The sequence below is a fragment of the Hippocampus bargibanti genome, linkage group LG12, assembly GCF_051943395.1.
Source record: "Hippocampus bargibanti isolate YZ-2025 linkage group LG12, ASM5194339v1, whole genome shotgun sequence".
Classification (NCBI taxonomy): Eukaryota; Metazoa; Chordata; class Actinopteri; order Syngnathiformes; family Syngnathidae; genus Hippocampus; species Hippocampus bargibanti.
In genome coordinates, this window is record NC_142745.1 from 19,213,907 (window position 1) to 19,227,424 (window position 13,518).

At 43.4% G+C, this 13,518-nt stretch overlaps 1 protein-coding gene across 1 annotated transcript; it reads left to right on the forward strand.

Moving 5' to 3' along the window:
• The first annotated feature begins 2,358 nt into the window (after window positions 1-2,358).
• snai1a (snail family zinc finger 1a) lies at window positions 2,359-9,606 on the forward strand. The gene is made up of 3 exons (XM_089010778.1): window positions 2,359-2,654; window positions 3,137-3,637; window positions 7,399-9,606. Exons 1-3 carry the CDS (start codon window positions 2,579-2,581, stop codon window positions 7,581-7,583), a joined length of 762 nt encoding a protein of 253 aa, XP_088866904.1. The 5' UTR covers window positions 2,359-2,578; the 3' UTR covers window positions 7,584-9,606.
• Window positions 9,607-13,518: the final 3,912 nt, after the last annotated feature.

A 13,518-nucleotide genomic window follows, 5' to 3' on the forward strand; every position in this document is an offset into this window, starting at 1 on the left:
GAAACCATGTTTAGGACAGTTCATGTTCAATATGTTAAGAAAGTTAAAGGACAACCGACGTCTCCGGACAAGTTGTGTCCATAATTTGCAAAATGGCTTCAAATGACGTCAATGTATTTTGCTGTACTGTTTATCTGAGAACCTTGACAAAAAAAGTGACGTCGGTTGTCCTTTAAAGGACAACCGACGCCACTTGACCGATGTCACTTTTTTTATAGCATCTAAAATACCCAAAACACGCAGTATGATATTTTTATTCAAATGCAAAACACCAACTGGGGGCGGCACTTTCTGAAAATGCCCAATTCGCAGCTCAATTTTTTGCAGATTTTGGACACTTTAAGTCATTTTTATTGGGTTTTGGGTATTTTAGATGCTATAAAAAAGTGACATTGGTCAAGCGACGTCACTTTTTTGTCAAGGTTTTCAGATAAACAGTACAGCAAAATACCTTGACGTGATGAAGGACTGCTACAATGTGTCTTTTTGTCGGTGGGGGGGCTCCTTTCATGACGTAACGTGAGGACTCGTCACCAACTCAAAAACAAATGTTCAGCGCGAGTCTTAAAACGTAAAATATAGCTATATACGATTGAATCTTTGTAAAATACACTCAGTAGAAGTCATTTGAAGCCATTTTACAAATTATGGACACAACTTCGGTTGTCCTTTAAAGAACTGTGAATACAGCCATTTGAAACTTTATTAAAATAATTAGTTTTCCTGTGTTTTTTTTTGTCGTCTCTATCTGCCTTATGATCATTGTAATAATGTTATTTATTTATGACTGGTTAATTAATTTTTTTATTCATTTTTCCATTTATTCATTTAATTCATTTTTTGTGTGTTAAAAATAAAGATTTTGAGAACATTGGAATTGGATTGGATTGGATTGGATATGCCTTTATTAGTCTCACAGTGGAGAAATTTACATTTCACAGCAGCAAAGTGATGAAAGGAATGAAAGTAGAAAATGTTTTATCTGTGCTTTTTTTGTGGAAATCCTGATGCGGCCCAGCCTCACTCACACTCTGCCTCCAGCGGCCCCAGGGTAAATTGAGTTTGAGACCCCTGATCTATTGGCTAGCTAGCTAGCTTTATATCTATTCGAGTTACTTCTGGGTTGAGTGAACGCTGGCACATGTGGCTGCTACTGCTCACCCACAGAAAAACGTATTCTGTGACTGTAAAGTGACCTTGAGAGTTTTGAAAGGCGCTTAAAAATGAAATTGATTATTATCCATTCCATGCATTTTCCGTACCGCTTATTCCTCATTAGGGTCGCGGGGGTTGCTGGATCTCAGCTGTCTTCGGCACGAGGCGGGGGACACCCTGAATTGGTTGCCAGCCAATCGCAGGGCACATAAAGACATACAACAGTCACTCTCACACTCACACCTAGGCACAATTTGGAGTGTTCAATCTGCCTGCCATGCATGTTTTTGGAGTGTGGGAGGAAACCGAAGGACCCGGAGAAAACCCACGCGGGTCCGGGGAGAACATGCAAACTCCACACAGGGAGGCCGGACCGGGACGCGAACCTGCGACCACTGCACTGTGAAGCAGGTGTGCTAACCACTCGACCACACTCATTATTATTATTATTATTATTATTATTATTATTATTATTATTATTATTATTATTATTATTATTATTATTATTATTATTATTATTATTATTATTATTATTCATTGAATGTTCATGTAGTCCTAAAACTCAATATTCTGCAATTTGAGTGAAAATGACAAAAACCCTGGCACTGAAGTGAAGACATTATTTGCACATCATCTGTCAGTGAACGAGTTAATGAATAACTAGTTTTCAAATTTGAACTAAAGAATAATGACTGTTATTGTGGTTTGCATGGGACAATTTGGAATTTTGGTTCAGACTTTAGCAAGCATCATGGCACTTGACATGCTTGATTTGCTTTCGCGGGCCGAATCACATGATGTGGCGAGCTTGATTTGGCCCCCAGGTCTTGACTTTGAGACCTGTGATTTATAATAACCTAATCTAATAATCTTTGGCCTGCAACTGGAACTTTAGAGGGTGAATCCGGCCCAAAGTCAGGCTTTTCTTTCTTTGCCTTTCATTGTGTATTTTTCGCTCATGCTTTCCATCTCGGCCATCTTTTGAGCATCAAGCGGGTCGTTTGCATTCATCTTAACTCATTCGCCGTCATCTGCTAACGCGAGGTCCGCGTTTGGGTTGCGGAAAGAGGTCACGAAGCCCCCTTTCCTGCACACAGCGGGGGGAGGAGTAGGAGAGGGCGGGGGGGGGGGGGGGGGAGGACCCTCCAGGCAGAGCACACCCCTCGCGCCTGTGTCAGTATTTCAGAACAGAGGCCAGCATTTAGTCATTCGACATGAAAGCTGCAGGCAACACTGGTCTGCCGAAAATCGCTCCACCGTTTGGACTATTGGCGCATACAATTGTTTTTAAACATTATAGGAATATATACAGTATTTATGACGCGGCAGAAGACATTTTTAGCCGCTGTTTTTTGTAGACTCTGCCTTTTACGCGTCGTTGGATACTTTTACGCACAGTTTTTTTTAAATACGCAAAAGGACAATGCCTCGGTCTTTCTTGGTTAAAAAGTATTTCGCCAAACAAAAGCCAAACTACAGCGAGCTGGAATGTCAGAACGGTGAGTGATGAACCTTTCTATTTGGGATTCAGAATAGGCTCCTTACGTAATTGCCCATGTTAGTTTAGAAAGTCCCATTTCTTTTTTTGGCCGGAACTGTGCGTGCGTGGTGGGGGGATATGACTGTTTTTTTTGTCTCCCCGCTAACCCCCATGCACGTTTTAATGTGGTTTGACTCCACATCCTGTAACGTCCCGATAAAGTTGCGGCCCAAGTTGTGGTCCGTTATGTGCACTTTCGGTGTCAGACAGAGCGCCATTCATGTTACGAGCCATTGTGAAGACGTGGGAGGAAACGGTACACGAATCCTTCTAAAGTCTGCAACTTTATGCGCCCCCCATTCAATAAAAATTCGGAAATGTGGTTTAAAGAATCCATAGAAGCGCTTAGAGCGGACACGACGCGTCTGGAGTCAAGTCTCGGTTGATTCAGAGCCCGTCAGCGTTGCACTCGTTTCAATCCTGCCTCCATCTCCTCCTCAGCGACGTCAGCGGACAACTATCCTCTGGCCGAGATCTCGTCCGCCGCCACCTGCTTGACGGCGGGCCTTGTGTGGAACCTCGGCGCGTTGCCCGCCCTCTACCTGCCGGCCTCCCAAATGGAGGTCTCGGCCATCCCGGGCCCCCTGGATCTCAGCTCGCCGTCCAGCCTGAGCAGCAGCGCCAGCAGTAGCGGCGAGGAGGACGAAGGCCGCACTTCAGACCCGCCCAGCCCAGAACCGGTGCACACGTACGCCCCCCGTCAGAGGATGAAATGTACCGGCGACGCGGCCCACGCAGGTCCGCCGGAGGAGGAAGATAGGGAGCCCCCCGCGGTTGCCAGCAGGCCCGCCTTCCTCTGCAAGCACTGCCCGAAGGAGTATACCAGCCTGGGGGCTCTAAAGATGCACATCCGCTCACACACCCTGCCCTGCGTCTGCACCACCTGCGGAAAGGCTTTCTCCAGGCCATGGTTGCTACGCGGCCACATCCGCACGCACACAGGTGAGATCCCCGTCTCTGGATGGCCTTCTTTTGACCCCTCCCCCAAACAAAAATAGGCTAAAGCATCATTTCCAAAGTGCGGCCCAGGGGCTAAATGCGACCCGTCGTCATTTTTTATCCGGCCCGCAGCCTCGTCATAAAAATCAATTAAGTCCGACACCTTCCAAGAAGTACAGATGACGGCTGAAGAAACATTTTCCTCGTCTGGCTCGCATGTAGAATTAATATATTCTACAGCAGTAGCGCTCTCACCTGCGTGTGCTAAGTGCTGCCATCCAGAGGCTCAATAAGAAATAGCAAATTTGTATATGACTAATAATAATAATAACAATAATAATAATAATAATAATACATTTCATTTCTAAGCGCCTTTCAAAACTCTGAAGGTCACATTACAGTCACAGGATAAGTTTTTCTGTGGGTGAGCAGAGGCAGTCACACGCGCCAGCGTGCACTAAACCCGGAAGTAACTGAAATAGAATATTAAGACAAAAAAATAGAAAGCTAGCTAGCAAGCCAATAGATAGCTAATAGCTAGCCAGTCAGCCAGATAGATAGCTACTGTACGGTATTACAGAAAAGACAAAGAGAATAGACTTAGCACAATATTGGGGCGAATAAACTACCATGGTGTGTTTGCTGCGAAATAAACTAGCCTTTATAGTAAGTATAATAAGGCGTTTTTCTTAAACGCTGGTTTTCTACATTTAAAAAAATCTAGAATGGTGATTTTCTACATTATTTTTTAAATTCTAAAATGGCGACAATGATAATAATAATAATAATAATAATAATAATAATAATAATAATAATGTGTACATTTCATTGTAAGCGCCTTCCAAAACTCTCAAGGTCACTTTACAGTCGCAGGATAAGTTTTTCTGTGGGTAAGCAGCGGCAGCCACACGCGCCAACGTTCACTCATCCCGGAAGTCACTCAAATAGAATAGTAAGACAAATAGATAGACAGCTAGCTAGCAAGCCAATAGATAGCTAATAGCTCGCCAGTTAGATAGCTAGTCAGCCAGCCAGATAGCTATTGTACGGTATTACAGAAAAGACAAAGAGAATAGACTTAGCATAATATTGGCGCGAATAAACTACCATGGCGTTTTTGCTGTGTAATAAACTAGCCTTTATAGTAAGCCATTTTTCTTAAATGGCGGTTTTCTACATTTAAGAAAAATGTAAAAAGGCAATTTTCTTCTTTAAAAAAATCTTAAATGGTGATTTTCTACATTAAAAAAAAATCTGGAATGGTGATTTTCTACACAATTTTTTTAATTTCTAAAATGGCGACAACAATAATAATAATAATAATAATAATAATAATAACAACTTGTACATTTCATGTATTCATTTACCACTCTCAAGGTCACTTTACAGTCACAGGATCAGTTTTTCATGTTGGTGAGCAGCGGCAGCCACATGCGCCAGCGTTCACTCAACCCGGAAGTTACTCAAATAGATAGAAATATATCTGGCTAATAGCTAGCTAGCTAGCTAGATAGCTCGTTGTGTTAAGTTCAATCAACAAAAGAAGGAAAGTTGACTGTCAATGTCAATTCAATTTTAATATGCGTGTTTCAAATGAATAACTAAAATTAAGCAAATGTGAGACACAGAATGGTTCACTGTAATTTATTTCAATTAATTGCTTTTATATGTCAAAAACGTCCGCGAAGGTTGTCCCCCCTGACATTTTTAACTGACCAAATCTGGCCCCCTTTGCAAAAACTTTGGACACCCCTGGGCTAAAGTCTTCATTAAAAGTCACGAGTCAGCGACTCTGTCAATCGCCATTTGTGAAGGAGCGGCATATCCGTGCCTAACAATGTGATGTCGTCAATGCGAGATCGACAGATGCAATCACACGTTGAAGCCTTGCATAGACTCTGTGCTCATTGATTGCTCCTTGTTTTTGGGGTGCCGACAGCAACACCCCCCCCCCCCCCCGGCTACTTGTCTTATCGTTGCTTTTAGGATAAGACGACACAATGGAGACAAAAGGCTTTTGCTGATAGAGGCTATCGCTCAGCAATTGGCGGCAACTTGTTAGCATGCTAATGCCATCTGCCGTGATTCAATCATGCTAATTCACTCCAGCCTGTATTTTGTTAGCGATACAATGCATGTGTGTGTGTGTGTGTGTGTGTGTGTGTGTGTGTGTGTGTGTGTGTGTGTGTGTGTGTGAGGCGTTACGTCAGAGGGGTCAAAGTCAAGGCCTGGGGGCCAAATCCGGCCCGCCAAATATTTTTTTGGCGGCCCGCGAAGACGACACAATGGAGACAAAAGGTTTTTGCTGATAAATGTTATCGCTGAGCACTTGGCGGCAACTTGTTAGCATGCTAATGCCATCTACCCGTGATTCAATCATGCTAATTCACTCCAGCCTGTATTCGTTAGCGATACAATGCATGTGTGTGTGTGTCTGAGTGAGGCGTTACGTCACAGGTGTCAAAGTCAAGGCTTGGGGGCCAAATCCGGCCCGCCAAATCATTTTTTTATCTTGTGAAATTCCATGATGCTTGCTAAAATCCTCACCAAAATTTCATATTTTTGGATGTAAACCACAATAACAGTCATTATTCTTGACTTCAGTTACAGTGAGAACTTGGCTTACGAACTTAATTGGTTGCCAGACAGAGTGTGTAAGGCGAAAAGTGTGTATCCCCCCAAAAAATTCCCATAGGAAACCATTAAAATCAGAATAATCCATTCCCAGGTCTCCATAAAATATAATTTTCAACTAAATAAGCCTTAAAACTACACACAAAATACCTATTCTATGTATAATAAATGTGCTATTGTAATGAAAGAAATACACTGCACTTTATAATAAAGTTACTTTATTTGTTTTCGACCCATCCGTTGCTGGCTTTACAATCCACAATAAGCGGCGAACTTCCAGGTTGCCGCATGGCGATATCGGCGTGAATTAGCTGTGCTTTCTCGCATATAATTGCTTTACTCACGCTGTCGCCGGATAGCTACTTTTCGTTAATCCAAATTAACAGAAGTTTTTCAACTTCTTCGATTGCCCGAGACCGTTGCTTTGACAACAGACGCACCTTTGATGGCTTCTCTGTTGCGGAGGATGGTAGCAATGGTTGACTTAGCATAGCCGTAATGGGCCACTAAATCACACAAACGCACACCTCGTTCCTGTTTTTCAATTATCTCCTTCTTCTCCTCGATGGTGATTTTGTTTTGTGTCTTCTTCGGCTGAACACGAGCCTGTGGTGGGGTCTTTTTCGGTCCCATAATAGCAAAATTATCTGCAAATAGCTCCTCGCAGGCGATCGACGTGTGCATTCAGAGAGAGGGGGTGTGGAAAGGTGGGCCGGCTGGAGCGCTGTACGGTCGTGTGCTTCGGCCGAAGATCCGAAGATCACTCCGCCAGCCGTGGTGGGTGTGTATCGCAAAAAGTAGTGCGTATTCCAAGGTTTAATTTTCATAAATTTAACGTTCATACATCGAAAAGTTCCTAAGGTAAGGTGTTCGTAAACCGAGGCCCCACTGTATTCATTAATTTGTTATGTGCTCTATATGTAATATGTGGAGGGGATGAAACATTCTAATGGCTTCCCCAAATTCTTAACGGCCCTCGAGAGGAAACCATAACTACAATGTGACCCACGGCAAAAAAATGGCTTTGACACCCCTGCGTTACATAAAGATCCTTGAGAGTTCAAAGACAAGGAAACAGACCCCGAAAAAAGTGACGTTGACGCTAACACGTTGCTATTTTCCCGACACAGGCGAGCGGCCATTCTCCTGCCCCCATTGCAACCGAGCGTTCGCTGACCGATCCAATTTGCGAGCTCATCTGCAGACCCACGCCGAGGTGAAGAAGTACCAGTGTGGCGTCTGCTCTCGCACCTTCAGCCGCATGTCATTGCTGCAGAAACACAGCTCCTCGGGGTGTTGCTCCGCCACGGCGTGAGGCGCGGTGGGACAAGAACCCCGACACGAGGATGGGGGAGGGCTGAGAGAACCTCTCGGTCCATCACCACGATGACTTTTCAACTTTGAGAAAAAAATGGAAGGAATCGGTCCTCGTTGTTGAACCCGCATGGGACAAGGTCCTCTTTTCTATGCTAACTTGAAGTCTTGAGGCTGTCGGACCAAATTTGAAGCCATCTGATCCTTCCGTGGCATCGGCCCACTTGGCCCATGTCCGGCGCATTCTGAAGACCAAAAACGGACTCAACTCATTGGGGTAAGAGGTGTTCTTTCCTGTCTCCGTCCCGGTGCCGGACACCTCGGGATTTGCAGCTCAAACACAGCTACAGAGAGATGGTTGCCTCACACACACACACACACACACACACACACACACACACACACACACACACACACACACACACACACACACACACACACACACACACACACACACACACACACACACACACACGCGCGCGCGCACACACACCCACACACACACACACACACGCACACACGCACACTTACACACACAGCTGTCGCCGTCCTAGCGACGTCGATAGACGAAGTGCCAACAGGTGCTTAAGCAGTGACCTTGGCCGGCGGAATTGCAGGTGACGTCGGCCACACTTGCTTTGGAAAAGGATGTTGTCTCCCCCAAGGAAGGCGGTCGATCATCTTAAAGGACAACCGACACCTCCGGACAAGTTGCGTCCATAATTTGTAAAATCACTTCAAATGACTTCTACTGAGCGCATTTTACAAAGATTCCACCGCATATAGCTATATTTTACGTTTTAAGACCGACGCTGAATATTCCGGAAGTCTTGTTGATGATGTTGATGAGTTGATGATGATGCCCTAAGTGACATCACAGACGGAACGCCCCTGACAGAGAAAGCGGCACACAATGCATTTTCGGTACTTTTTTTTGTCTGAAAACACCGTGTTGATCGCAAAATTAGAAGGAAAACTAGTGATGGTGATCGTTGTGTGTCGCAGCCAATTGCGGTAAGACATAAAGAAGTTGTAAGTTGACACAAATTCCGTGCGGACAAATCAGCCCATTTCCATCCATTTCCAACGGAGCTTGTGCGCCATCTTGTACATTTTCTGGGCGCTAATTGGAGTCCAGACGGCTCGAATTGATACGGAGGACTTCTTTAATTGATTGCAAACATTTATGCTTTCCTCTTCAGAACTATTTGAATCATATTCATAACTGGATGAGTAACAAGAAAGCATCTTCTCCGAATCTGAACTCTGAAGCCATTGTTTTGATTCTGGAGCAAGGAAGTTTGTGAGGGAGTACCCTGGCGTGATGTCACAAACAAGGGGGCGGGACTTTCTGAAACTCGGCATTTCCGACCTCATTTATGGCAGTTTTGGGACACTTTAAGTCATTTTTATTGGTGTTTTGCATTTGAATAAAAATATCATACTGCGTGTTTTGGGTATTTTAGATGCTATAAAACGTTTTTCTGATGTCAGTTAGGAAACAAAAAAATGGTGTCAGTTGTCCTTTAAGCTTTTGTTTTGACCACAGCGCAACCTTCCCTTTCGAGTGCCGCCCATCAGAAGTCCCGGGTTGCTTTGCGAGCCATGAACTCAATGTTACCACCGCAGTGTTAATCGAAAAGGTCCAAGCCATACGCCAAAAGAATTTTTACCGAGAAATGTCTTTCATCCTTGTCTTGTTTACCTCATTGTTGTTTGTGGCTTTCATTGGCGTTCGCAGTATTCGTCGAGAACCAAAGAGATTCAATGCAGAAAGGCTGGGACCAAAGTTTTTTATTTCTTTTTTTTCTTCAAAGTTTACACCACGCTCGCGATATCTGTAAATTGGACGGCACAGAGATGAATGCGGTCCTTTTATGAACATGTATGGCAACGCTTCCTATGTGCAATGTGCAGATGATGTGTTCTTTCCATTTTGTAGCCTGCTTGTTTTCCATGTTTTGTGTATGCCCCAAAAAATGATTCTGAGTTTCATTCAATAAAGTAATTTATGTTTATTAAAAGCTGCTTTTTGGCTGGAGCATTTTCCGCACAAACGAAGTGAGGCGAGGCCACACCTGCCGTGACGAAAACGGTCGGCATGTTGCGGTTAAACGCGCTCCGTCTAATCATTAACTGGCACTTCAGCATCTCCATATTGGACACGCGGAGTGAAGCGACCATTGTGCAAAAAAATACATTTTGCAGAAGCGGCCGCCGGTGAACATGATGGATAGGAGGGGGGGGGGGGGGTGAATGCACCTGTTGTCGTTTCCCACCTGCCTTCGGCTTCTCACTGTTGTCGCTGTACAAACACGGCAGGCAGCGCACACTGACTGACTACACGATCAATAATAAGAATAAGAAACCCTTTAATAGTTCCACAATGGGGACATTTTCTAAATTAGTTACATTTGCTAAATTAGCTAAATTAGTCAATGAAAAGGTTTAGTTGTACTAAGTTCATCCTGTCTACTTGATATCTAATTTAAACCAGATTCCAACAACTTCCGTGACACTCTGACGAAGGCGGAAGTATACGCCGAAACATGTCAGGTATTTGAACACCTACAATAAACTGTCTGGAAGAAAATAATCTGGTTTAAATTATGAACAGGTTTCTTCAGCCGTCATCTGTACTTCTTTGAAGGTGTGGGACGCTTCTTATACAAGAGGCTTCGTCAGCAAACTAAAATTTTTGCTGGTAGCGCTGGTTTTATATATCCCTACTGTCTACAGGTGGCGGTGCTCTGCTATGATAGATCCCTGCTCTAAGGTTGGGGGGAGAAGAGGACCATTTCCTGAGGCTACACTGATTACTCCTATTAATAATAATAATAATAATAATAATAATAATAATAATAATAGATTTCATTTCTAAGCGCCTTTCAAAACTGTCAAGGTCACTTTATAGTCACAGGAAAAGTTTTTCTGTGGGTGAGCAGCGGCAGCCACACGCACCAGTGTTCACTCAACTCAGAAGTAACTGAAATGCATAGAAATCTAGCTAATATATAGCTAGTAGCTATGCAGCCAGATAGATAGCTAATAACTAGCTAGATAGGCAATATATAGCCAGATAGACAGATAATAGATAGCAAATAGATAGCTAGCTAGGTAGCTAGCCAGATAGCAAATAGCTAACTAGGTAGATAGCTAGCTAGATAGCCAGATAGCTAGGTTGAGCAGCGGCAGCCACACGCGCCAGCGTTCACTCAATCCGGAAGTAACTCAAATACATAGAAAGCTAGCTAATATATAGCTAATAGCAATAACTAGCTAGATAGCTAGCTAGCTAAAGACAGATAGCTATTGTCCTGATTATGGTCTACGACTGGCCTGATTGCCCAATTTGCACTGGTATCACCTCATCAGCATAACTAAGCCTATGTGGTAACAAACTCAGAAGTATGTTGTAAGAACGATCCAATTTAAACCTTTTTAACCGATTAAGTGAACGATTTTGCTGTTTTATAAAAGTATCTTCTTTTACTCCCCTTTCAAACCATCTATTTTCTTTCACTAAGATTTTAACGTCATTTTCGTCAAATGTGTGGTTGCTAGCTTTTAGGTGCATATGTCGATTGAGGGCCAATAGTATTATCCCTGCGATGTTGATAGTCTTTTTTTGAAAATGTGTTTAGTCTCCTTAACGTATTGCTCTTTACAACATTAATTTTTACAATGTATTGAATAAACTACATGACTTTGTTTTTCATTTGGCAGCCTATCTTTTGGATGCACTAATTTTTGTCTTCAAGTGTTTATCGGTTTGAAATAAGTAGGACATTTGTGTTGCCAAAGGACTCATTGTAGTTTTTCAGAAACCCCTGCAATGTACGCTACTGCTACTCCTCTCCTTTTAGTGTCTTCAGGATTTTTGGTTTTGTTCCCTATTCTTCTCTTTTGACATTTGTTAAAAGACCACTGGGGGTAACCACAGTGTGTGAGTGCTCTCCTGACATGTACACCCACAAAAAAAATATATATAATAAATGGTTGCCTTTAACGCAAAGATGAAGTCTATGCGTTAAATGTCTATAAGACAGCTGAGATAGGCTCCGGCACCCCCCGCGACCCTAATAAGGAATAAGCGCTACGGAAAATGAATGAGTTGATGTTTGTATCAGTCTTATGATCCAACTCAGAACATATGATCATGAAAACATAAAAATCATATTGATTGAAGGCGTTTTAAGCTTGAACGGAAAAGATATAAACGCAAACCTTTTATTTTTTATTTTAGGCGTGTTGATGAGAGAAGGAAACGTTGATGGAAGCAGCAAACATAATGTGCCCCCATTCGAAACAGAGGACTCTGGTTCTTTGTACTGATGGTTAATTCTTTAATGTGATTTTTCAACCACCATAGAGTTACAAACAAGTATAAAAATATAGCTATTATTTACACATAAACATTTGGACTTTACATCAATGAAATAAAACGTACGCAATAAAATTGTACAAACCACTTTGCCCGCTTTCTGTCCGAAATGGAAGTTTTGATCTTTTTTATCTTTTCCTTGCTCAACAGTACAACGATAAAGCATGTCCATTCTCGCCGTCTTCCCAGTGAAAATGAAACTTAAAGAAGCGCGGAGAGTAAAACCTGTACCGGAAGTAACAACAACCCAACGTAATGTCAAGAAAAATAAAGCACAGCCAACTGCTGGTCAACTATGGGATAGCAGTTATAGACAAACGTATCAACAGCATTTACACATAATGTGGCGCAATTCCACCCCGCTGTGTGAACAAACGCTCCCTCTGAGAGGTTCAATGACGCCTTTGTCAAGGCGTTTTGTGGACATTCGTCTCGCAGAGGATCCTTTTAGATGATGCCGAGGCAGCAATGGCGTCAGGCATCTTAGCTCTGGCCTTTGAAAGGAAAATCGCTGTGCCGTCTGGTTTTAATCACTCCCAGGACTGAGCACGAAGTGATCCGAACTCAAGAAGGATGTCACGGCATATGTTTTGTCATCAAGGAGAGTCGAACCCGTCGTCCCCGTAGACCACAAGTGTCAAAGTCAAGGCCTGGGGACCAGATCTGGCCCGCCTCATCATTTTATTCGGCCTGTGAAAACAAATCAAGCATGTCAAGTGCCATGCTCATCTATCGAGCTAGCTCGCTATCAAGCGAGCGATCGAGCTAGCGTGCGATCGAGCAAGCATGCTGGCGAGCTCTCTTTCTATTCAGCTATCTGGATAATCCCTTCCATCACAGATGTTAAAGTCATGGCCTGGGGGCTAAATCTGGCCCGCCTCATAATTTTATTCGGCCTGTGAAAATAAATAAAGCATGTCAATTGCAATGCTCATCTATCAAGCTAGCGAGCGATCAAGCTAGTGAGCTAAACAGATGAGCTAGCGAGCGATCAAGCTAGCGAGCTCAATAGATGAGCTAGCGAGTGATCAAGCTAGCAAGCGATCAAGATAGCGAGCGATCGAGCAAGCATGCTGACCTCTCTTTCTATTCAGCGAGCTAGGTAATCCTTTACATCACAGGTGTCAAAGTCATGGCCTGGGGGATAAATCTGGGCCGCCACATTATTTTGCCATGAGCTCAAGTCTGAATCAAAATTTCAAATCATCGTATGTCAACCTTAATAACGGTCATTATTTTTTACTTCAGATTTGAAAACTAGTCATTATTCAATTAGTTGTGCGCTCTGTATGTAATATATGAAGGGGATGACACATTCTAATGGCTTCCCCAAATTCATAACAGCCCCCCCAGAGAAAACCGTAACTACAATGGGGCCCGCGACCAACAAATGACTAATACCCTTGTCGGAGACAGTGAGTCGGTGCGTTCTCACCTTCACTTGGATCTCCGTCACATCGAGGCAGATTAGTCAGTCGGTTGGGCCGCGTGGGCCATGGCCAGAGTGAGGTACAGTCATACCTCGGTTTACGAACCCCTTGGCTTACGAACT